The 26,521-nt window shown below is 39.0% G+C and overlaps 1 protein-coding gene and 1 long non-coding RNA gene across 6 annotated transcripts in view; one reads left to right on the top strand and one right to left on the bottom strand.

Moving 5' to 3' along the window:
- Window positions 1–17,020, bottom strand: part of GPR155 (G protein-coupled receptor 155) — a 43,947-nt gene extending 26,927 nt beyond the window's left edge. The window contains exons 1-5 of one of the 3 annotated variants that reach the window (XM_077883232.1): window positions 16,798–17,020; window positions 11,979–12,475; window positions 3,755–4,154; window positions 1,510–1,675; window positions 153–308 (exon numbers count right to left, since the gene is read on the bottom strand). In XM_077883232.1, the coding sequence (XP_077739358.1) occupies window positions 153–308; window positions 1,510–1,675; window positions 3,755–4,154; window positions 11,979–12,444 (1,188 nt within the window). In that variant the 5' untranslated portion in view covers window positions 12,445–12,475; window positions 16,798–17,020. Of the gene's footprint in view, window positions 1–152; window positions 309–1,509; window positions 1,676–3,754; window positions 4,155–11,978; window positions 12,476–16,130; window positions 16,363–16,797 lie in introns of those variants that run through there. The other 2 variants (XM_077883230.1, XM_077883231.1) reach the window with 2 other exon arrangements.
- LOC144304709 (uncharacterized) overlaps window positions 16,126–26,521 on the top strand; it is a 100,537-nt gene continuing 90,141 nt past the window's right edge. The window contains exons 1-3 of one of the 3 annotated variants that reach the window (XR_013371684.1): window positions 18,181–19,558; window positions 19,908–20,543; window positions 20,646–20,787. This is a non-coding gene — a long non-coding RNA (uncharacterized LOC144304709). Of the gene's footprint in view, window positions 16,444–18,180; window positions 20,544–20,645; window positions 20,788–26,521 lie in introns of those variants that run through there. The other 2 variants (XR_013371685.1, XR_013371683.1) reach the window with 2 other exon arrangements.

The raw sequence follows: 26,521 nt of genomic DNA, 5'->3' as shown, positions 1-26,521 counted from the left end.
AGGCTGGTATTATATTTTATGGGCAGGCTTTAGCTTTCTCTATGGCATAAGAGATTTTTAAAAATAGATTTTTAAATCCCTAACTTTCTGGTTACCAAGCTATTTTCAAACTCATTCTGTTTTCACTCATATTTACACTGAAACGTACTTACCAAGGAGACAAGGCTGATAATACTTATATCAAAACTAACATTCTGGATGGCATATGCCAATGGCTTAGGGTCCATAGTGGGAAAGGTTAGTAACCAGGCAGAAACATACATGATTGGTGCAGACACAAATGTGCTAATTACCATCCCTGAGGTTATCTGCAAAAAAATGAAATCAAATTGAGAAAAGACTCATAGCCTCAATTAAACAATGACCCTAAATTTTAAATAGCCACAGTACATTCTAAAATAAAAGCAAGAGTCAATAAATAAAAAGACATTCTAAATTCCAGCATGTTCTCTAATACCATTCTCCCCCTTTCTGAGAGTTCTTAAAAGAAAGTTCCTTTGATTCCTCTCCCAATCCATGCTCAATTAATATTTGCACATAGCCAGAACTAGACATCCCAAGCTAATGGTTATCTTCTAGGTTCTCAAAAGTAAGCCATATTAATGATCTAACTAAACTGACGGCCACTGGAGGGTATTACGCTGAGTGAAGTAAGTCAGTCGGAGAAGGACAAACATTATATGTTCTCATTCATGTGGGGAATATAAATAATAGTGAAAGGGAATATAAGGGAAGGGAGAAGAAATGTGTGGGAAATATCAGAAAGGGAGACAGAACGTAAAGACTGCTAACTCTGGGAAACGAACTAGGGGTGGTAGAAGGGGAGGAGGGCGGGGGGTGGGAGTGAATGGGTGACGGGCACTGGGGGTTATTCTGTATGTTGGTAAATTGAACACCAATAAAAAATAAATTTAAAAAAAAACTGATGGCCAGTTTCCTTCCACACTATTTCATAAAATATAAAGCAATAAAATCAATTTGAAAAAAATTACCACATAAATATTTTACAGATTAAATAATGGAACTATCCTTTGTTAAACAATTTAGAACAAATGAAGTTCCTTCATGTTATATTTCAAAAACATTTAATGGTATAGATAACATGTACAATATGCTTAGACACAGCTAATAATATAGTGTTAATTGATTATAGCTATTTACTGCAATTGATTATGTAGTGTTCTGCATCTGGTGAATTATCAGTGAATGAATCAGATTATTTTTACCCAAAACTTCAAAAGTTATCATTCTTTATAAATAAATCTTTAAGCTTTAGCATAACAATAAAATCCTTAAACAAAAAAAGACTAACAAAAAAAGTTATGGCTAAAAAAAGACCCCAGATTAAATAACTCTATTATTACCTGATGTTACATGATGCCTCCTTATTTACAATGAAGTAGCTTTCACTTATCAAATTCTCATTAAAGAATGCTGATCTCTGTGTTTTAAAAATTCATTTTTTCTACTAACTGTACAATCAAACTTAGAAAGTAGTAATATACATACAATCTCTACTTCCATGTTGAACTGTGTTGCAAAGATAGCCACTCCTGGTGCTACAGGAAAGACACCATACAAAAATGCATAATTTGATAAACTTGTATGGTTCACTACACTGTCGCCCTTGTCCAAGAGTTCCACCATTTCTCTGCACAGAAGTGGCAGCACCAGGCTGAAAAAAACAAGTAACGTGTCATTCACTTGATATTAAAGCACAGTGGTCCCCAAGGGGGAGACTGTTCTAGTGAACCTGGCATTAGGTTATATTCCTCTTTTCCCCAGAAGGTATATCTATTTGCATGCACGTAGTCTCGCATGCCTACTTGCGAACATTTTGAAAGAATCAAGAATTCAACTAAAGTCATTTAGATGTAACAATATTCTAAGAAATACTTTCAACATCAAGGATTAGGAGGAAACAAACTCAGCTTTGGTTCTACAAATAATTTTCTTAAAAAAATTTTTAGAAGTTTTAACTGTAACTGCTATTTTTGTTTCCTCTACTAGAAAATTGAAATGTTAAAAGAAAAAGACTGATAATCTGAGTAAACTTTTTTTAAGAAAATTACTAAACTTCTTTTTGGAAAGAACCCTGATCTTTATTTTGATTTGGGGTTTATATTGTTCAGGTATTGATAACAATGTGGCTCAATTAGATTCTGAAAGCCACGAGAAAAATAGACATCTTACAATTACCTCTTCATCACTATAAAGACAAAAAGAAGTAACTGAAACAACCAAGATAGAGCAGAAAAGTAGTGAAATCCAGACCTGGTGAAGAGTCAATTATTAAACAAATCCTTCAGGATTCCATAGAAAGAGAATAAAAGGGAAGCTGAGCTAATGAAGCTTTCCTTTAAGAAGAATGAGGCCAGGGTTGATAACATTGTCATAGCAGCACCTAGAGATATGCTCTAGTATGAAATACGAAACTGCTCTTATATGTATTTTTAGTTAAGGAAAAAGATTAAAAATATCTAATAGGGATCAAAGATCCAGAAAAAAAACATTTTTTAAGACAAAAAATTTTTAAAATGAGAATATTTCAGTTGAAGTTGACAACACTATTAACATTAGAATCATGTTCATTACTGAGGCAATTCTAATTAATACTTTGTTTCCAGGGCACTTGGGTGGCTCAGGGGTTGAGTGCCTTCGGCTCAGATTGTGATCCTGGGGTCCTGGGATTGAGTCCTACATGCCTATGTCTCTGTCTCTCTCTGTGTCTCTCATAAATAAATACATAAAAATCTTAAAAAAAAAATACTTTGTTTCCAAGGAGCATAACACCACATTATAAGAAATTTTCAAAAGTTATATTCATTTTTGTTATTTTGAAAATATAGATACTATTTCATATTGCACTGCTTTCATGAATTTAACTGTCTATACAAGAGCTAATTCTGATATTTAAGTATGCCCCAAGTTCCTTGGGGTAGTGTCGCAGTAAAATTATGTCACCTGCACCATGAAGTGTAGTTCTATGGCTAATGAGCTAAATAAGCTAAGGAACTGTTAACTAAGGAGCTGATAAAAACTTCATTTGATAGGCTATGATCAGATAGTAATAATCATTTGTACGGACTTCCCTATTTAGAAAGTTCAATTACCCACAAAATTATAGAATATTTCTCCAAAATGCGTGAAAAAAAAACTTATATTCAAAATTATTGTTTTCATCATTACTAATAGGGTTTTAAAAGATTTGGAAGATTCAGAAATCCTGTAAAATTGCATTTATTTATTTATTTATTTATTTATTTATTTATTTATTTAAGATTTTATTTATTTATGCATGAGAGACATAGAGAGAGAGGCAGAGGCACAGGCAGAGGGAGAAGCAGGCTCCATGCAGGGAGCCTGATGTGGGACTGGATCCCAGATCTCCAGGATCACGCCCTGGGCTGAAGGTGGCACTAAACCACTGAGCCACCCGGGCTGTCCTAAAATTGCCTTTAAATATATGATCAAACTGGGATATTAGGAGATACTAAGTAAAACTATATAAAAGTTAAGGGGAAGCCAACAGTCTTTATCTTCTGGCAATAAAATGGAAAGAATAGCCTATACAGAATAAGGCAATAACTTTCCACAATATACCAACATCATTTTCCTTTAAATCACAACTACTCAGGAGGGAGTATTACTACCAGAGTATTTAAATGAGAAAATAGTTGCAGACACATCTAATGAACTGGCTAAATAAGGCTTTCCCAAAATACAGCTCCCAAGTTAAATAAATTAAACTTACAGTTTAGCTGTGATGAGAAGAATTAGCACAACAAATGCTGACTTCTTCAGTTTCTTGATTTTTCCCACCATTGTAAGACCAAGATAAAATAGAGCTGATCCCGAAAAAGAATTTGCAAGTCCATCAAGAAAATTTTCCATATATACGGGCACCTTTTGATCAAGAATAAAATTGAAGGCAATGCCAATGAAAACCATAAATACTATTGGGTTCTGTAATACACGCAGAAGTCCAAGTCCCACAATTTTCACTTTGTTTTGAGACGCATTTTGAGTGTCTTTCCACTTCTGGATTTCACAGAAGATAAACCCTATAGGGTTTAACATCATAAGAGATATTGGTGCCACCAAGTAAATGTACTGGAGATATTCTGGGTATGTGGTTTGATATAAAGCTTCAACTGCAAAACATGAATTAAAAGTGTTTTAAAAATGATCACCACAGAAATGCATTAATAAATTACATAATGTTTTCTATGCTTAATTATAACATATTTTAAATTAATATAAATAGTGCACAATGACCTCATTAGCCTACTTTGGAAAAGTAAATTTTAGAAATAAAGGTGAAAAGGAAGAAAAGCACACTATATTAAATGGTATTTAGCTTATAAAATAATAATCAACTTAAAATATTATTGTTAGTGGGGATCCCTGGGTGGCTCAGTCAGTTAAGCACCTGACTTATGCTCAGGTCATGATCTCAGGGTCCTGGGGATTGAGCCCTCAGTTGGGCTCCCTGCTCAGCGGGGATCCTGCTTCTCCCTCTGCCCCTCCCCCTTCCTCCCTCTCCCTCTTTCTCTCAAATAAATAAATAAATAAATAAATAAATAAATAAAATCTTTAAAAAAAATCACTGTTAGTGAAACCCACTAATTTTTAATATGTAGAGGCTAAGACTAGTCTCAGTAAAGGGGCAGAATTCTTAAAAGAAACAATTCCAAGTACAAATCTAGTAAGAAATTATACAAGTAGTAATAGCAACAAGGTGGTTTGGTTCCCTTGAGAGAGGTTGCACTGGAGTAGGGAACCAAAACCAGACTACAAAGGTTAGAGAAGGGAGTAGCACTGGAGGCATAGAGTCCAAGCTCTAATGGAAAAGAAATGAAGATGGGAGGTGGCTCTCAGATAAAAAGCAGAGGAGTCAGGGACTGGAGTCCCTCCAAAATCCAAAGATGACAAGTAGTTGGAAGGTCAGGAGTTCAAAGTCAGATAGTTGACCTACTGAATTTAATTTTTCCTAGATGCTGAGGTCCAGGATGTGCTGTAGGAGTTGGTGGCTGAAAGGGAGCAGAGGAAAACATCACTGGAGATGGAGAAGTCAGGGAACTGAGAAAGGGGAGGATTTAACGGGTAGTTCCCATTGATGCTAAATTCAAACAAGATAATGGCAAAACTTGGAAGTCGAGATGACAATGAGCCAGATATTAAAATCTTCACTAAATGAGGAAGAATGATCAGAATGAGGTCAGTGATGACAGCAAGGAGGATGAACAGTCTAGGTAGGCAGTACGTACCCCGAAGAAGCAGTTCCTACAAAAGAGCAGAGAATAATGGCCTAGCAGAGGTACTAGATGGCTATGAGGATGCTGGCTCCACCTATCACCTATTGTACTATTGCTCACGTGGGATGCAGGTGAAGAGAAAATAAACAGCCTCCATTTGAGAGAAACAAGGAATGAATGCCTTAGGAAGACCTGTGAGGATGCTGAAGAATTAGGAATGAAAAGGTGGGTCTAAGGAATATTCGGGAAGGGAATAGAGTCATGTCAATGCATATTTAACTAACACAAACTCAACTATACACTCTTAGGAAAACAAAAGATTTATTTTCTCCCCCATCAGGCATGTTCCCAAATGCAAACTAATTATTTCACCTGTTCATTGAAGAAAAACGCTAGAGAAAAACAAATCTGGCTGCTAGACTTATGAGAAATGGTACAAAATGCACAAAGTATGTGCGTTGCATTTTGTGGGTGATTTAAGGGATTTTCAAGGATTTGACTATACATGATGACTTTAGAACCTAACCAGTGCATAAAATGAGTCTCCTAAAAAAATTTAAAATAAAAATAATAAAATAAAATAAAATAAAATAAAATAAAATAAAATAAAATAAAATAAAATAAAATAAAAGAGTCTCCTTGGAAGGGGGCAGGTAGGTTGGATCAGCCTTCTAGCTGTTTGTTGATGGACATGAGAGTTGGTGGCCTGGTCTTGGGTTGATCAGAGCAACCTAGAGCCTTAGAGTAACCAACCTGGTCTTTAGGCACATTTTTTGGCAACGAGGTGTGAAATTCAACCTAATACATATAAAGGATGATTCATAGATGATTGAAGGTTGAGAAAGAAAGATTAAAAACAACAACAAAAACAGCCACAATCATTCGCAAAGACAGAAGCGATCGTGTGAAAAAATGTAAAAGATTAGATTTCTCAATTTACATTAAGATAAAGTTCCACAGGTAGGAAAATATATTAGTTTACTTACTCAGGATACATAAGTTCAGTTAATGTCATGCACATGTCCTGTTAAAGTTATGTAACAAGATTATATAACCTTTAGAAATTTACCTGGCTCTCATTAGCTAAAACCTACTTTTGTGTAGGATTCGATTCCCCTTTTTTTTTCTCAGCTAAGCACATACAGAGGTCTATAATATCCCCGAAATGAAGCAGTGGCTAAACAAAACCTATTTGATTACATAAAATTTCACGAATTCTTTCCACTGATTTCCAAATTAGGTATCCGAGCTGTATATTTCCTACTGGTTTTCTTTCATGTTTCATTAAGGTTTCATCTTTTAAAGTACAAAAAAGCATCATTTTTTTTGGTAACTATTTCTAGACAGCTCCCCTCCTTCTGATCAGACATTCCATTTCTAAGAGCAAGCCTTCCATACCTGCCCACCACTCAATTTTTAAAATAGCAAATTTTTGGAAAAGCCTTGTGTTTTCAATCTGAGTACAGATACTTTCCCAAGTGGCCAAAATTAAATGCATAAGGTGTTTCCTTTAACAACTTTCAGCACACAAAGTCCCTTAAGTCAATGCCTTTTTCCAGAAATTTACTTTCCCGGCACTCTTAACACTTAATCACCATCTGATAATGGACTTTAGATTGTTTTAAAAGCTCAATGCAAATTTGAGCAGCAGTCTTTTATGATCTATGTTGAACCAATCACCAACTATTGTCTTCTTTCAGGATCTTTTGTATTTTCTCTTGAACCACTAGTCAGAAATCTCAAAATTGGATTAATTGTGTTTGCCAATTTATATTCTTTTGGTTTTTCTTGACCACTCCCTGGATCCATTCTATTCGCTGCTGACAATATCATCTAAATTTTAACTTTCCAAACTTAGGATTTTCCCACAGTTCTCACCTCCCACAAGAACAGCAATAAAGCCTTTCTTTTGACATTCACAGTCCAGTCTCCACAAGTGGTCCTTTACTTACTCAGTTCATCTCTCACTATTCCTTAAGGCAAAGCCTCCACCAGCCAAAGATGGCAGTTATGCCAGACTAACACCAGGTTCGTAACCACCCGTTCTACATGCTGATCATCATTCCCCAACTTCTTGAAGTCTCTCCTCTCTTACTTAAATCTTGCCTACAGTTTAAGGCCTGTGTCAGGTACCAATGCCTCCACCAAGTCTTCAATCTATATCATGGATCTCCTCTCTTCTGGATGGCTCTGGCACCTTGTGTCCTACTAGTGCCACCTCACCACAATGTCCCTTGAAGGCATCTCTTCAGAACTCCCACCCAGTCCCTCGCGCAGGGCTGAGCAAATCTGAAAATACTCCCTGAATGGAATTATCACATCAACGAATGTCAAAGTTTTCAAAGTAAAAATGTATTTTGTAACACACAGCAATTTATATCTAATTGTTCTCTCTTAGACTTGTTTCTTTTTATATCCGATTTTTTTCTTTTTTCATATTCTGAATACTTATGAAGCAGGTTACTATTAGGGTATTTTGAGTCAGTTGAATAAGTATATGAAGGTAAAAAAGGTCCAATCTAGTGGGAGAGCAAAAATTGGGAATTAATAAATACTTGTTAAATCACTAGAACAGGGTTCAGTGTGGAGATTTCAGTACACTTCTGCCATTCGTTTGCATAATTAAAGTTACATATTTATCTATGAATTGGCAGTGCTTTTATCACCAATCAAAAGATGATTTTTCAAATATGAAAACCACATATGAAAACCAGTGACCTATACTAACAAATTAGATTTATAATGATTATATCAACTATTAAGTTCTAATTAATTAACACTTACAAATAAAGCTCTTGGTGGGGGGGAGGAGGAGAGAATCCCACTATGAGAAACTAAGAGACAAAATTAACCACCCACTGCGGCTCCTATTTTGATTCCTGCCGGGCTTCAATCCCTAGCAAATAACACAAAGACCCAGACAAGATCATCCTATTATTTAATGGCATATAGTTAAATGCTTCATTTCCTTTCTGTTTACAGCTCAAGCACTAGAGCATAATTATGATTAGTCGAGGCACTTATGCTATCAGCATTGTTTGAAGAATAAATTATAGGACTTAACTATGCCTTATTAGTATCTTTTGATGACAGAGGTAGGGAACCATTCTGACTTGCTGAAATCAACATTTCACCGTGGTAGATTCTTGGTTTCTTCTCGAACTCGTATTTCTTAAAGTACCTTTGAAAAGAATTGTTCTAAAAAACAGCGAGCTTCTCTCTTACTCTGTTAAATGCACTGCAGCCTTCTTCCACTTGAATATAGATACACCATTTTAATATAATATTACAGGCTGTTATAACTGTCAGAATATAGAGAAAAAGGAAACTTGAATGTCCTTTTTCTTTATCATTAACTTATCTGCCTTCTCCCGAGTCACCTGTAAATTGGACTGATTCTGTGGAACAAAAGCAGTCTTAAAAAGGACATTTCTCATAAGCTATGATGCTTATCTGTTAACAAGAGAGTGGGAATTCCTGGGAGACATCACGTAACAAACAGAAAGAACGGGTCTTCTCTCTAGAGACACAGTCTTCTCTGTTCATCCTGAAAAGCCCCAGAAGGCAGATGGGCATGGGCAGCAATAATAAATAAGCTCACTGGAGCAGATACACAGCCCTACAGTTCTGTACCACACCTTCCAATCTGCAGATATATAAGTAAGCACTTTTGTGTATACTGTTGGTTTCTGGTAAGGTTATTGTCTGCAACCTAATGTTACAAGAGCTCTTATATTATTTGTGATTTAAAAACAAAAAATGACTACTCAAAATTTAGAAGGATAATCATCAGGGAAATTGGACTAGCACACTGCTGGGAACATGATTATTGCCAGATTCAGCGATCCAAGGTGGGACATAAGAAAAACAGTAATGAAAACGGCTGACTACATTTTGATTTGGAGATGCTGCTTTAACATGAAAATGCATAAGCTCATCTAATACATCTTTTTCCACTGCTATTCATTTTATGGAATACCTTTAGAATAATCTAAAGATAAAAAAATGTTTGATTCCCTCTGATATTTATGAGTTACAGGCTAGTTAGGTCTTCCGAAGATTAAATGGGCATGTTATATAACTGTGTGGCATAAGAGAATGCCTAGGATTTAGAACCAAAAGACCTAGGTTTGGATCTCAGTCACATTAGCTGTGTGACCTGGGATATAACAATTAAATTCTCTGAAGGCCTGTGTCCTTATTTGAAAATGAGGATTAAAAGTATCTGCCCTACCTAAGTATATAAGAAAATACTCTATAAAGTATTAAGTTACAAATGTTAGTTGTTTAGTTATGTACTTACTAATCTACGAGAACATGAAACTATATACTTATAGTTTATGACTAAATTAAGATAATGTAATATTTGTTAAATACTTAACACTATGATACCGAGCCACTTATAAGGTCTTTATGTCATAAATACCTTGACAAATCTACATTATTAATGCTCCTGAGGAGATGGACTTATTTTATTTCCAAAGTCTTTATTTAAATGCTTGGTTCATCCTTAATTTTAAAATTCAATAACCTTAAAGGAACACCTTTATAGTTACTATTTATAGCTCACTCATCTAAGAGCCCAGTTTCTCTTCTCTCATAAACTTCCTGCTTTACTCCTAGCATTTAATTTCTATAATTTAGCTCTATTTCTGGTTAGTGAGATGGAGGAAGGGCAAAGGAGGAGAAAAGGGAAATAATTAACAGTTTGGGTGAGGAGAAAGTTTTAAAACTACTGAATAAGGAATCTGGGAGTTGGGATCCCTGGGTGGCGCAGCGGTTTGGCGCCTGCCTTTGGCCCAGGGCGCGATCCTGGAGACCCAGGATCGAATCCCACGTCAGGCTCCCGGTGCATGGAGCCTGCTTCTCCCTCTGCCTGTGTCTCTGCCTCTCTCTCTCTCTCTGTGACTATCCTAAATAAATAAATAAAATATTAAAAAAAAAAAAAAAAAAAAAAAAGGAATCTGGGAGTTAATGGTGGTTTTCAGCTGTCCATTTCAATAAATTCCTTTCAGTCTCTGCTCAGAAGATATATCAGAGAGGTCTTTACTGACCCTTATGTCAGATAGTACCTCGTCATTCCTAGCCCTCTATGCTACTTTATTTTTATGACTCTTGTCATTACCTGATTTATTTTAATTTTTCTTTTATTTTCACATTAAGATGTAAGTTCAAAATGTTTGAGAACTTTGTTGACTGGTATATTCCCATCTGTTAGCACAATCGTTAATATGTAACAGGTCCCTATGAATGTGTGAATGAATGAATGACTACATCCATAATATTCAAGTCCTCATATCATGACACGTGGTCAAAGCACAACATAAACTTTAATTTAAATATAAAAATATATTGGGGGAAAAATATTGGGGATCCCTGGGTGGCTCAGCAGTTTAGCGCCTGCCTTTGGCCCAGGGCATGATCCTGGAGTCCCGGGATCGAGTCCCGCATCGGGCTCCCGGCATGGAGCCTGCTTCTCCCTCCTCCTGTGTCTCTGCCTCTCTCTCTCTCTCTCTCCGTGTATCATAAATAAATAAATAAATCTTTAAAAAAAAAATAAATATAAAAATATAAAAAGTAGCTACTAGGTAGATATGTTCTTAGTGATAGAGTGTTTTGGAAAAAAAGAATACATTCACGATATCTCACCATCCCAAAGGTTTCATCAGGAAAACACACATAGAAACATAAAATTAGGCTGCCTAAAGAGTTGGAAAGGCTAGGAAGGAATTGTTGAAAAGGTGCAAAGCTCTCACCATTTTTGTTCTTATACAAGAAATTAACTTCAATGGAAATACACGGACATTTTAAATAATAAACTCAACAACAAGATTTAATGTAAAGCAATATATATTCTGGATGGCAAGAAAAATGATGGAGGGGAGAAAAGTCTCATAAATTTGCACTGCTAACATTTAATAACTATTTTTATACAGACATGTGTCTATCTTTCTAGTATAATTTAAATCAGACTCTAGGGGGATCCCTGGGTGGCGCAGCGGTTTGACGCCTGCCTTTCGCCCAGGGTGCGATCCTGGAGACCCGGGATCAAATCCCACATCGGGCTCCTGGTGCATGGAGCCTGCTTCTCCCTCTGCCTGTGTCTCTGCGCCTCTCTCTCTCTGTGACTATCATAAATAAATAAATAAAAATAAATAAATAAATAAATAAATCAATAAATCAGACTCTAATCCCTTCTGGAACCTAAACTTCTTTCATGTGGTTGCTGAGAAGAAAAAGAATGTATTAGAAGGATGATTTATAGAGTTTATTTAGGTATGACTCTTTATTTTAGATCAACATCTGAAAGAGCTTCAAACTCTTGAGTTTGAGGAAAAAATAGAATTCACCCTAATGTAAGAAATATTTAAGAAAAAATATAAGAGATCTTTTTATTTGAATTTTTTTTAAGATTTAGTCCCTTTTGGGGGTAGGCATTGTGGGGTGGTACAAAGTACAGAGATTTGGAATGAGGCTTTGTGACTTTTGTTTTTTTTAAAAGTAAACTCTACCTCTAACATGGCGCTCAAATTCACAGGCCCCAAGGTCAAGTCCCATGCTCTACCAACTGAGCCAGTCAGGTGCCCCAAGAGATTTTTCTTTTTTTTAGATATAAGTAAATATCTGTCACTAAAAAATGCTTAGACAAATTAAAGGATTATATTTTGCTACTTCCTAAAACACGAATTTTTTTAAAAACTTGAAAAAAAAATAACTTACCTATAGGATATCCCAATGCAAAGTCATTACTTTGTGTAGCAAAAATAGGGAATAGTCCAGCTTTGCTAAATCGACTGTCTGGACTGGCAACCAATAAGGTTAATACACACACAATGAAAAATACAGAAGCTTTGGCAATCAAAATACTATATAGGAAAGACCAATCCACATTGGAAAAATTAAGTACAACCATATTTTTGAATAATAAAGCTGGAAGTGCAAATCTGGAGACAAAATTTCCTAGTCCTTTGGCCTGTGTTGATGTTATGACATTGGCTCTTCCTGCTATGTAGCCACAAAGGACTATGCCAAAACATTCTAGTAAGGCTGGAAAAAGCCTTGTTATTGACATTGAAGGTGGGTCATTAGTGGAATTAAATCTATGCATTGCTGTTGAGGACAAAGTCTTGGTGATATTGACTGCAATGGTTAGGTTCTCTGCAGGTAAATCAGAAAAAGAATCCATTTTCTTTCACCCTCCAACTCCAACCAGATCTCTGGAAAGAAAGGAAAAGATTCAGTCAACCAATTCAGACAAACAATAATGAGAAGAATTCTAGTTGAAAGTATATACTGGTAACCCCAGACATATCAAATAGCCAAAGAAATACACGTATTTTCTTTCAACAACCACCAGAGAAAAATACAATGGAAAAAAAAAAAGTGAGTGTTTGGTAATAATAACCTCTTTACTCTCAAAGGTGGGTCAAAATATTTATGTTGCTGTCCTATTTTCAGTATCAAACATGAATAAAATAAGATCCACAAATACGACAGTTGCAGTGATACCCCATGGCTCTCTCCATGATCCACACTTGAGCTCCACCTTGTGGGTAAGAGCATGGCACCCAGAGAGCTTCTCCTGAATGTCTACTTGCATCCAAATTCTCTGGAAATTTCAATTATCAAGACTACCTTAGGATAGGAGAGTTCTGTCTCTCTGGTCATACCTGAATATAGGACAGGAAGAAGAATATAGAAGAGTATCACAGAGTAACTTTATTCAGTAACTTTCCTCATCTGTGAAATGGCAATAATAGTACCTATCTCATTGGGACTTGAGGTTATTCAAGTCCTTATAATCACATCTGGCACAAAGTAATCACTTAAAAAAAGTTAAATACAACTTTTGGTAGCCCATTAAAAGAGAACTTTAAAAAAGTGATGGCATCCCACCAGGGTACCCTTAGCTCCTTTTATAGCGGTCTTATATATTTGCCTTCTTGAATGTCCCATAGTCCCTTTGTGTCACTGGGACTTTGTACATGCAGTTCAGTATAAAATAGTCTCTTCTCTCCTTGCCACTGTCTATATAATAATACCTGTTCACCCTCTAAATCATATAGTTCAGGAATTGCTTTACCACATGAGGCTTCACTAATCCCATAGCTAGGGCTTTCTCAAGTAGAATCATGTTCCTTACCTGCAGGCTACTTTTCTTACTTTGTAATTATACCATGCATGAGAGTGACTATTTAATTTATGTCCATCTATCTTTTCATTAGACTTTAAGTGCCACAGAAGTACGGACTCTGCATAATTTTGCTCACTATTGTAGCCCTAACACCTAGCACAGTGCCTGGCACACAGGAGACACAAACATATATGTTAGAGTGTGTGGGTATATATATATATATACCTATCAATATACACTACATAATTATATATATAAAATATATATAATTTTGGGCAGCCTGGTGGCTCAACGGTTTAATGCCGCCTTCAGCTCAGGGCCTGATCCTGGAAACCCGGGATCAAGTCCCATGGTGGGCTCCCTGCATGGAGCCTGCTTCTCCCTCTGCCTGTGTCTCTGCCTCTCTCTCTCTATGTCTCTCATGAATAAATAAAAAAAATATTTAAAAATAGATATATATTTTTTTGATGAATGATTAAAATATTAATCTGCTTTTAAATCTCTCACCTTTTAGTGGACCAATGTCCTCTTTTAGGAACTTTCTAGTTCATGGACAGAAATCTTTTTCCTGAATAATAAAGCATTATAAGCTTTCACTATAGCAACAGACTCAGGACCACAAGATGTGTTCTAAAGTGTTCTAAAGCTGTTCATAAAATGTTAAAGAACACAAAATGTGTTGTAAAATGCTTTAACGATGTTCAGAAAATGCTAAAGCAGGAAAAAAATTTTATGTTAGCATTACAATACTTATCAGACTCCCTTCTTGCTGCCAGGGTCACAATGAATATGAGGTTTGGGCAACTTCACAACTAATCAGCCTTAATTAGTAACTTGAAATTAATATGGTGACAATTGTCAATTTCTAAGTGATTATTCTGGGTTAACCGTCTAAAGTGGCCTTATATAATGTAGAAAGTAAAAACACTCATGATTCCTGAAATTTACAATGCCAACGGGTAAGTTTTCAAACACCCACAGGACATAAAAAAGACTCAGGTAGCAGGCCAGAGACCAACCAGCAACAACTGATACATGGGGTGTGGACAAGATAATTTTCTCTGTGCTACCCTCGTATAAACTGAACCATTTAAAACCTTACAATTAATCTGGATCAGCACAAGTATTTTTCTACCAGGATTAGATAGGAGTGATTAATATACATAAACCTACAATAATCACATACTTGAAGTTTACCAAATAAGCATCAAATTATATCCTGGGGAAGCTAATGGTTGGGACAGGTACCATTAGTTGAAGTAAGAAGCTGGTAAACAAAGGTGTTAAACATTTGGAGCCCAAAAAGGTGTGGACTTGAAAAGGCAAGTTAAAAAATAAGGTGATGAACTTTTGCAGTCTTACATTATTTTTTAAAGTTCCCTATATTTCTTCGCCTGGAATATTAGTAACTCATACTGTTCACTACCCCTTATTTGTAATAATTGATATGTAGTATTGTATGTAGTACAAATCAATTATTACAATAATTTTTTAACCAAGTTTTAACTAACATAGCAGTTGTTCAGGGCACGTGGATGGCTCAGTGGTTGAGTGTCTGTCTGCCTTTGGCTCAGGTTGTGATCCCGGGGTCCTAGGATCAAGTCCCGCATCGGTTCCTCTCAGGAAGCCTGCTGCTCCCTCTGCCTACGTCTCTGCCTCACTCCTCTCTCTCTGTGTCTCTCATGAATAAATAAATAAAATCTTAAAAAAAAAATAGCAATTGTTCATTTCAAAGCGTCAATAGACCTGAACCCAATTTGGGGCCCTATCACTTATCAAGTCTTTGGGCAAATTAAATATCCTCTCTGAAATTTAGCTTCTTCAACCTTAGGAGTGTGGTCATAATGAGACTGGTAACACATTAAATATAATTCAATGCCTTATGCCCACTCTTCAAACTTGGCATTAAAGATTCTCCAAGAAAATAAGAGAAACGGGAAGGGTCATAGATTAACAGCTTCTCTTTTATACGGAACAACTAAAAGGAATTCAATTTAATCCAGTCTGAACTTAAAACAGTTTTTAGCAGGGAAGGGAGAGTTCTTCATTTTTATCAAGGTGATGGTCAAATAGTTGTAGCACTGCCCAGGATTAACTTTAAGTTAGTTAAAAATTAAAGAGAAAAACTTTGAAAAGTAACCTGTCCCATCCCCGAAATATTCTTTTAATGTTCCTCAACAGTATAAAAGCAATACTTGTCAATAGAGGGAATGTCGAAACAACCAAAATAGCACTTACAAAGGTTTCTCATCTCTCTCTTTTCTTTCTTTCTTTTTTTTTTTTTTGCCCCCAATAGGGAAGAGTATAAGCTTTTTAAAGCATTCTGTGAACATGAACAGGAACCACAAGCAATGGAAGTTTCTTAAAAATTGTATCCAGTCTTTTCATATCGTTAAAAACAAGAGTTGCTAATGGCACAAGTTGACCTGTCCCGATAAAAAAGACTGCTCGGTGGCCGCTTAGTGGGATGAGGAGGAGAGAAATGCTATATACAAAGGGCTGCCAGCCACTGACAGTTGGTGGCGATAACACGAAGGAAACCGTAAACACTACCCCCTGTTAAGTGAAAATGGGGAAGAGGGTTCTGATTTATTGCAGAGAAAGCTTTAAACTCTTAGCCTGTCTGTCCTCAAACAGCCAATATCCATTATCCTGCGGGGGAACAAACCTAACACAGCCTGGTATTATTACAGCATCTTGCACATCAGCAGTCACACCACCCGCCCACTCCCACCTACCTGCAGAGGACCAAATGTCCTCCCTAGAGACCTCGGGTGGGAGCCAAGCACGGCCTCTTCCCGCGTCGGCAGGGGCAGACTTTGGCCCCCCAAGATAAGGATGCGGAGCGTCCTTAACCAAACAGCCTGCGCCGAGACCGGCTGCCACCCAGGGCCCGGGCAGCCAGCGGTGGCAGCGGAAAGGCCGCCTGGGGTCTGCGCCTGGGATAGAAAGTTGGTCTCTCAGCTCCCCCGGGGCGTGGGGGTCACAACGTCACGGTACCTGACATGCTCCAAAAAGGGGCAAGGGAGAAAATTTGGTGCAGCGCTCCAGGTACCGGGCAGGAGCTCCCAGGAGGGCAGATACTGAGGCCGCCCCCTCGGGATAAAAGGCAGAGTCCGAGAATGACACGCGTGGCCGTGCAAGGAGGCGCTCCTCGAACTGGGCTCCGCGCTTGTCGCTGGAGGGGACAAGCGGTCCCTTCCCCTAGGCTAAGTCTTCTTGGGTGGCTCCCGGGGTCCTAACAGCGGGTAGGCTCCGGCCGCGGGCTGCACGCCGGGGTGCTAAGGGCGGGGCACTGCCCCCCCCCCCCGGCCCAGGCCCGCGGGGCGAGGATGGGGGCATCCAGGGTACGCCAGGCCGAGCGGGGCGGGGCGGGGCGGGGGCGCCCCCGGGGCCCCATCTCACCTGCTACGTCTGCAGCCCCGAGGCCGCAAGAAGGGAGTCGATGCTCGTGATGGGCCGAGCAGGGAGGAAATCACCGTCATCTCCCACCCCAGCTCTCTCCTCCGAGAGCTGCGGGCTGCTGGCGGCCGGCTACAGCAGCTCTGTCACGTTCCGAGAAAGCGAGGTGCAGGAGCGCGGGGACCGGGTCAGCTCCTCCCCGCGCCCGCCGCGCGGCCCCGCCCCGCCCTAGGCCCCGCCCCTCCACCAGGCCCCGCCCCTCCACCGGGCCCCGCCCCCGCCCCAGGCCTCAAGCCGCGCCGCCAGGGCACCTCCGAGCCTCGCAGCGCGGGTCCCGCCTCCAGGCCCCGCCCCCGCCGCGAGGCCCCGCCTCCGCCGCGAGGCCCCGCCCCTGCCGCAGGGCTTGGAGCCGCAGGGTCCCCGGGCCCGCCCTGAGGCTCCGCCCCCGGCAGCCGGGATGTGGCGGGGGCGGGAGGAGGGGAGGGGCTCGGGGGTGTGGGGGGGAACACAGATCCCCGGCTCCGTCCCCGCGCCGCCGCCTCCCAGCGCTCGCCGCCGACACTTCCGGCCGCCGGCGCTCCCAACATGGCGGCTGCCGCGGGGACCCTGCTAGGCTCGTCTTCCTCGCCGTAAATTCAGACGGAATTGGAAGCCTCTGGTTTTTTTTCAGCCTGACGCCCAGCGTCTTGTGATCCGCTAGTTCATACGTCGGTGTGACTAGTCATTTTATAGCAAAGAGTTTAAAAATCAGTTCCGGGTCAGAATCCTGCTTTCCCCGTTCGCCGAGGCCTGTGTGTGCCCTTGACCTTCCCAAGCCGGGGCCTGGGCTGGATCTGGATAGAACGTGCGCCCACATGGAGAGGGACACCTGCGGCCCCGCTGTGGGGGAGACCACGTGTCCATCCCCCGGGTGCTGGGAAGAAACCCCTTTGGTGGCTGGGAAACTTGCTGAGCTTGCAATGAAGGCATCGCGCGTGCAGAGCTCCATTTTGAAACTCGAAGAAACCCTGTATTTGTATTAATCTTTTGGAGTCAACATTCTCTTCAAGTCTAAGATGTTTAGGATATTCCGGGGCAGTCCCGGTGGCTCAAGGTTGAGCGCCTGCCTTCAGCCCCAGGGCGTGACCCTGGAGACCCGGGGTCAAGTCCCGCCTGGGCCTCCCTGCGTGGAGCCTGCTTCTCCCTCTGCCTGTGTCTCTGCCTCTCTCTGTGTGTGTCTCTCATGAATAAATACATAAAATCTTTATATATATATGATATTCCACTGAATATGACAGGCACCTGTCCTTTGTAAAGCCTTGATTTTGCCTTGCATTTAACTGTTTTGTTTTGGTTTTTTTTTGGTCTGGCAACTTTAGATGCTTTCCCATCATCTTAGTAGATTTGAAAAGTCACAGTAAGCTAAGGATTCGTTAAAGGTTCTGAAAACTAAGGAGAAAAATGAGCAGAAAGAAACCACAGAAAAGCCATACATTCTCTTCCTGTTCTCGCTTCACCTTTGTTCTCCATCTTCACTCTTAACTGCCTTCTTTTTTTCCCCTTGAACCTGGCTATTTTTTTTTAATCTTCTGAATATATTATCTCAAGGCTAAAAGGATATTTGTTTAGAAAGTATAAAGATTCAACTAGGTAAATATGGCGTTTTGATTTTTAGGAGAATACTTGAAGATATACCTGGAAAGGGAAGTTAAAGCCAGCCTCTAAGAGGTTCTTTATTATTTTTTTTAATATTTTATTTATCTATTCATGAGAGACACACACAGAAAGAGAGAGAGAGAAGCAGAGATACAGGCAGAGGGAGAAGCAGGCTCCCTGCAGGGAGCCCAACATGGGAGTCAATCCCAGAACCCTGGGATCACACCCTGGGCCAAAGGCAGATGCTCAACGGCTGAGCCACCCAGGTATCCCTAAGAGGTTCTTTAGGTTAGGCTTAGAGTTTGGGTCTTGCCTTATCCTCTGACCACAGTAAAACCATTAAATATGTTTTGACGGGAGTGTGTCATAATGATCACATTGTTTTTGGATATGTAACCTGGAAGCTTTCCCAGGATTAGTTTGAGAAAGAGACTGAAGGCAAGAAAAGCAGATGACTTTGGAAAGAACCTACACACTAGGAAATGAAAACATGTACTTTGGAGCGATGATAATGAAAAAAGTAGGAACAGCCTGAGAGACATTACAAAGGAAGTGCTGATGGGACTGGATTACTTATAGGGCCAAAGAAGAGGGATAAGACAGTGAACAGAAGTCCTTACTCCATTACAATAAGGAAGAGGAATTGAGTCAGACAGCCTCTAACAGCCTTCCTAGTTCTAAAGTTCCATTATTTTCTACCATTCTATTATCTGAAGATGAAGAAATATTTCAAATGAGAGAAGCAGCTACAAGAAAATAATTTGATTATAGGTCTAAAATCTAAAGCCTTAACAAATTATCTAGTTCCATCTTTCTTTCTTTCTTTCTTTCTTTCTTCCTTTCTTCCTTTCTTCCTTTCTTTCTTTCTTTTTCTATTTATTATTCATGAGAGACAGAGAGAGAGAGGCAGAGACACAGGCAGAGGGAGAAGCAAGCTCCATGCAGGGAGCCTGATGTGGGACTCAATCCCAGGACTCCAGGATCACACCCTGAGCCAGAGGCAGAGACGCTCAACCACTGAGCCACCCAGGCATCCCTCAATCTATCTTCTTGAAGGAGTTGTCATCATCCTCTCCATTATAATAAAATCTTTAAAAAGAAAAGAAAATGCCAAGAGTATATCTGAGTGGTAAAAATACACATGATTTTTTTCTTTGTAGAATAGTTCTCAGAATTTCTATAAAAAATACATTAATGTTATCAAGAAAAAGCATGAAATAAGTCATAAAGTATATATTTTGGTTATGTGCAAATGGTGAATAATATAGTATTTTTCTAAAATTTAAAAGTCACTACTGTATATTAAACTATGTAGGTATATAAAATCCATCCGTAAAATAGAACAATTTAAGAGCATTGATAACCATGTAATATATGAATTTATACAAGATTAAGGCTAATTCTTTACAAAGTTAATCTTTGTATTCTTAGGTGTTCCATAAATGTGTGTGTGTGTGTGTGTGTGTGTGTGTTTTAAGATTTTATACAGAGAGGCAGAGACATAGGCAGAGGGAGAAGCAGGCTCCCTGTAGGGAGCCTGATGAGGGACTCCATCCCAGGAGCCCAGGATCAAGACCTGAACTGAAGGCAGATGCTCAACCGGTGAGCCACCCAGGGGCCCCTGTAAATGGTTTTTGAATGATTGACTAAAACAGAATTGCCTACAAGCTATCAGGCTGTTAAAACTTACTTTTTATTCAATTGGAACTAACTGATATAAGCAACTGTGGCATAGCTTTTTTAGAGTAGCCGTATTTCTTATTTTTTCCAGCATTTAACTTGGCCCAGGTTTATAGCCTTATTTAAATATTCTCCCAAATTATTCTTGTGGGGAGGTGTTTGGTTACTTTAAATGCTATAATTAAATAATTTAATTTCTGGTCTGTCAAGATAAAACCCTGAAACTTACCTTTTAATATACACATATAAAAAATATATACACATATGCATGGATGTCTGCTTATGGTTGTTGTTTTTTTAAGATTTTATTTATTTATTCATTAGAGACAGAGAGAGAGAGGCAGAGACACAGGCAGAGGGAGAAGCAGGCTTCATGCAGGGAGCCCAGCGTGGGACTGGATCCTGGGTCTCCAGGATCATGCACTGAGCTGAAGGTGACGCTAAACTCCTGAGCCACACGGGCTGCCCTGTTTGTATTTTTTTAAAATACATAATTACTACCCCCTTTTCAATCTACTCTTAAAATATTCTTACAGAGATTCCAGGTTGGTGAACACGTGGAGGTGCTACAAGACTGGCATTCCCGGAGAGGGCATGGAAGCTCAGCGCCCTTTCCCACACACCTCATCTACATCTGTTCCATCTGTATCCTTTATCATATTCCTTTATAATGAACTGGTAAATGCAATATATATGTGTATATATGTATTGTATATATATGTGTGTGTGTATTTTTACAAAAGCAGTGAGGAAAAGTGGAATCTAAACATCTCACCTTGTTATTGAACTTATTAATGTTGGGTAAGGCTCAAATGTGCTTAAATAGGCAGAGGCTTTTCTGGGCAAGCATTTAAGAAGTTAAGAAGAACAATGAAACCAGAATTATTAGATTATGAAACTGAAAGTTAAATGACTTAGGTAAGATAGGGTACAGAAGTCACATAATAGAAGTATGATGGCATTGGGGGCCCATCCAATTTGTTTCAGGACTTAGCTTCTTTATATCTGTGGTTTTGTGTTGACTACTTTTTTTTTTTTTATTTTTGGAAAAGAGTTGGAGATCAGAAACATGAAAATGAAAAACAAAAAAATACTCCTGGTTTTACTGCTGGTTTGCTCACTTAAAAATGTGCTCACAGACAAAATTTATTTTATAGTCTGTTATTAAAGAAAGAGTCATAAATGTGTAAGGATTCTGTAATTTAAGTAATCTCTATGATGAAAACCTATAAAACTAACCAATGTTGTATATATATTTATATATATTATATATGTAAGATGTTATATATAAATTTTTATATATATATATAAAGAGGAAGTGGAGAAAACTGCAGATTTAGATTTGACTTTGCAGTAAGAAATTATTACTCTAGGTAATGTATGAATAGAATTTTTTGAGTAAATAGCTCAAAAGAAGTCTAACACATCCTCAGCAAACAAGTAAGCACAGACCACAGAAGCATTCTTCCAGTAGAATATGTACACCAGGAGTTCTAGCCTCCTTCCCGCTTTGGATGGGCAGGTGTTCTATCTGTGTTAATTTCCATAGAATCCTCAGTGCTTGGCACATAGTAGACACTTGATAAATATATGTTGACCTACTAACTCTTGGAATGCCGGCTAAGCAAGTTTGTGAAGTTTCTGTATTTAGAGAATCGCTTAGAAGGGAAATACCTACTCTTATTCTACTTCTTTCAACTATTAACCAAAATAACTGACAGAGAAGAAGGATAAGAACTCAAGTCTCTGTGTGGCAACAGAGGAACTAGATCATGATTGATTGACAATGATTGAAACACAATCACTCATGGGAGTATCATCTTTGGTTGTGATATAGACTAAGTAGGATAAATAGTGTCCCAGTAGTTAATTCTACAAATATTTATATGTCCCCAGAATTCCAAAACTTATTTAAGAACCAAGTTGGAAAGAGGCCTAGACACTAAAGTTGGAGATGATTTTTCTTAGAGATTAAAGTTGATATAAGTAGGCTTTTCCATACAGCCTTACTTGCAACCTAGGCTTCTATAGCTAGTAGGATGGTTACCTATATCCTTAAGTCTGACTTATTCATTTTAATGGCCTAACTCAAACCCACTCACATGGATTTATTATACTCAAATATTTTGGAGACAAGATGTTCATAGTAATGTTAAAATTTGATAAAATTCTTAGAAGGTTCTTAGAAATTTCTTTCATGTGTTGCCCATAGCTAGTTAAGGCCTTTTTTTTTTTTTTTTTAATAGACATAAAGGTCTTTGTCAAACCAAGAATAAGTATCAAGAATTCAAGCCCAATGTTTGCCCTAGTGAATGGAGTTGTATATTTTAGAGGCAAAAGAAGATTATCCTTGAGGGCAATTGAAACAGTTTTTAGACATCTTGGAACCATAACCAGTGATCCCAATGAAGAAACATCTCCCTGAATTTCTCTTTTCAACACTGTAATCTTGCTTATCCAATCATGTGTGTCAAAAATTAGAGTATGATATGTCTAAAATTCCTGTGCTAACTTGAGAAGGTGGTAAGCAGGAAAGGAAGGTGATTTACGCTTCAAGGAGTTTAGCCAGTGAGAGAGGTTGGAGGAAAAAAACTTTCAGGGGCATAGCTGGACATTTCAAAAAATGCAGTGCATTAGTGGAAGTAATTACAAAGTAATCTGAGAAAGAGGAGTTTGTCTTCTTTGCTCCCAGAAAGAGAAATAAGAGAAATTTTGTATCAGTTCCACTGAGATTAGACAACCAACAGGGAAGCTGTTGGGAAGGAGACAGCTGGTGCAGAGATTATGCTATAAATGATATTCTACAAAAAGATAAAGGGAGGAGGGCTAGATTTTAGACACTTCTTCCCATCTGACAAGCGCTGTTTCATTGTCTCCTCTTTTAGGTCTCTCTTCTTCATATGCTTTCAAGCACTCTGTCATTCTTTCTCTTAGCATTTTCTCATCTTCTCAGTCTTTCCATTTCATTATTATAAGCCAGCAAGTTGATGCTAACAGGCTGCCTGCTTGCTGTACACATTATTTGTTAATCTGATTTACATATAAGTATTGGGTTACTGATCGAGGACATGGGAGAGTCAAGTGAGCAAATAGGTGAAAAACATAAGGGCGGGGATCAGTCATAAGGACTGAGGTACAGAGTGGTAAAAAACAAAATGCTTAATCATAGGAGTCCAAAGGTCTGTAGGAGTTGTTTTCAATCAGGGCTTCATACCAGAATCACTTGGGGAATATAAATTTTAAAAATGTAGATGCCAGGGCCGCAGCCAAACCCACTAAATCAACGTCCCTGGGATTGGGTCCAAGATGTGAACTTTTTTTCTAGATTCTGCAGATGATTCTTTAAAAAAAAAAAAAAAAAAAAAAAAGATTTACTTATTTATGATAGACATAGCGAGAGGGGCAGAGACAGGAAGAGGGAGAAGCAGGCTCCATGCCGGGAGCCTGACGTGGGACTCATCCTGGGACTCCAGGATTGCGCCCTGGGCCAAAGGCAGGCGCTAAACCGCTGAGCCACCCAGGGATCCCCTCTGCAGATGATTCTAATGCAAATCACTATTTAAGAGCTACTCATTTAGGGAATAAACTAGAAGTTACACATCTGTTTCAAGAGCAGGCAAGAATATTTGTCTTAGAGGAGAGCAGAAGATTTTTCTAGAGCCTCAATGCTCTATGGGGGCAGGGGGGAGTATGTTCTCATGATAAGAAAAAGAGCACAGTAAATCTGGCAATTTTCTTCAGAAAGCCATTTCGATAGCTGTTTTCCTATCAGAACGTTGTTCCTCACGTGAAACCTATTTTTTGGTTTGTCCTTTGTAGAGAAAAGCAAAACAAAGCAAAACTGACCACTATCATTGGGTCTTGTGTATACACACCATTTCTTCACTATAGTGCCATTATCAAATCCCAGTCAAAAAGTTGCTGGTGAAAATGGATAAAGTAATTTCATAGCACACTCAGTAACAAAGCCAGTACATTTACTGTGTTGTGGATTTTGTAGCCACCCTGGTGCAGTCATTTCACAGTCTCTGAAAATTTAGTTTTTGAGAAACAATCATAATTTCTCTTATTTTTCTGTAGAGATGTTATTTTCTTAAATATGGCTTTTTACTAATCTTTTTACTTTATAGTTTGTATGTTTGGGGTCTTATTTAAAAAATTCTCCCTTGCATCAAGGTTATTTTCTTCTAAAAGTTAAAAGTCTTTTAAAGTTGTTATTCTTTATGTCATTCTTTTTTTTTTTTTTAAGATTTTATTGATTTATTTGACAGTATGTGCATGCAGGAGTTGGGAGAGGGGCAGAGGGAGGGAGAAGCAGACTTGCTGTTGAGTTTAGAGCCACATGGGCCCATGTGGGACTGATGCAAGGCTGACGCAAGGCCAATACCAGGCAGATCCCAGGACCCTGCAATCATGACCTGACCCAAAGTCAGATGCTTAATCCACTGAGCCACCCTAGTACTCCCTTTGGACCATTTTTCAAATTCTCATATATTATTAAAGCCCCACTCTAGATTCAAAGTGTAGAAAGTTCCTGCCCAAATCAGAGAAAACTACTTCTGTAGCTCCTGCTGTAGAATCTAGATAAAAAAAACTCTCAAGGGAGGGCAGCTTGGATGGCTCAGCAGTTTAGCGCCACCTTTGGCCCAGGATGTGATCCTGGGGACCCGGGATCAAGTCCCATGTCAGGCTCCCTGCATGGAGCCTGCTTCTCCCTCTGCCTGTGTCTCTGCCTTTCTCTCTGTGTCTCTCATGAATGAATAAATAAAATATTAAAAAAAAAAAACTCCCAAGGGAGAATAAAATGAGATAGGAATGTACAAAGAGATCAAAATCTGTAGATAGCAAAGCACTATCAGCTCGTGGAAATATAAATGATCTTAGGGTCAACGTGTATTTCTCCTAGAGATAGAGAAGAGATGAGGCCTTACAGTTTGAGAGGAGTAAGCAAATGCAGAACGTGTGAGCTAATGGCCACTAATCATACTGTGGATATGCTTATCACATGTTTGTCAAATGTCTAGAAGGGATATACTTATCATCTGTTTGTCAAATGTCTGGCAGGGCCTTTAGGAAGTCCTTGAGCAAAAGTCACTTTATAGTTCCATGCCAGCTATATCAAAAAACCAACGATTTAGAAGAAAGTAATCTTGTGATTACATTCCTAGAAGGTGTTCCACATCTGAACCCTGCTCTGGCCTCCTGTACCTACCTACTTCCTCAGGCCCTTGGTTCAACTTCAGAACTGGTTGTTGGAATTTGGGCTCTGACTCTTGCAGTCCTCTATCTATTATCTACTCTCTTTTGCCTGCTCCAGGATTGGATCAGACACCCAGTTGTGCCCACCTGTGATTGATTTGGCTCGTTTGTACACTCTGCTCTATCTAATGAAAATCATTGGGCCTTCATATAGAATCCTTAATAGCATTTCAAGCTGATGAGAATAAGCTTCTACCCATAACATTCCAACTATTACCCATTGGAGACTATTACTTACACTGGCAAATCCAAACCTTTTGGATACTTCCATGTTCTCAAAGGGTTTCATTAGCAATCATCCCAGCAAAGGAGGCATTTCTATTGATATAAAATATCGTTGACCTTAAGGAACATGGATTTGAACTATGGGGGTCCACTTACATGCAGATTTTTTTGGATAAATTTTTTGATTAATACTGTAAATGTATCTTATGATTTTCTTAATAACATTTTCTTTTCTCTAGCTTACTTTATTATAAGAATACAGCTTACAATACATGTAACCTATGAAGTATGCATTATTGACTGCTTATATTATCATTAAGGCTTCTAGTCAGCAGTAGGCTACTAATAGTTATATTTTGAGGGAGTCAGAAGTTAAACAAGATTTTCAACTGTGTGAAGGGTTGGTGCCCCTAAACCCCCTGTTGTTCAAGTGTCAAGTGTAATGTTTTCAGAGGTATGACCTGCGTGTTAGGCTAGCCCAGGCTGAAAAGGACCACCATTAATGAGAACCTGTTTTCCTCTCACCAAGTGAATCGGATAGTTAGGTGGGCCTGAGGGATGATTCCACTTCTCACCAGTATCAGTTTTCCCTTCCATCCACTCTAAGAAGTGTTATTGTTGTCACTGTAACCTTGCCCAGGTTAGGATGGACCTGTGCATGGGAGGGAGAACCTAAAGGATAGGTTCAGTTGCCTTAGCTGGCTAGGCAGATGGCTTTTTCCTTTCTCACTATATTGTGTACCACCCCTCAACTCTGCCTTTTCAATAAAAAGGCACAGCCTGACCTTCTTGAAATTCTGCCATTTTCAAATTCTCTCTGCCTGGATAGCCCCCAAATCTGAGGCCTTGCCATGTGGGATTCCCCCCAAATACTCTTCTCTCCTACAATCACTGCCTGAGGGCTCTCATCTGTGCCATGCCATGAAGC

Source organism: Canis aureus, chromosome 34 (assembly GCF_053574225.1).
Source record: "Canis aureus isolate CA01 chromosome 34, VMU_Caureus_v.1.0, whole genome shotgun sequence".
In the NCBI taxonomy this organism is placed as follows: domain Eukaryota; kingdom Metazoa; phylum Chordata; class Mammalia; order Carnivora; family Canidae; genus Canis; species Canis aureus.
The sequence above is the reverse complement of the archived record's forward strand: the minus strand, read 5'-3'. Positions and strand labels throughout refer to the sequence as shown.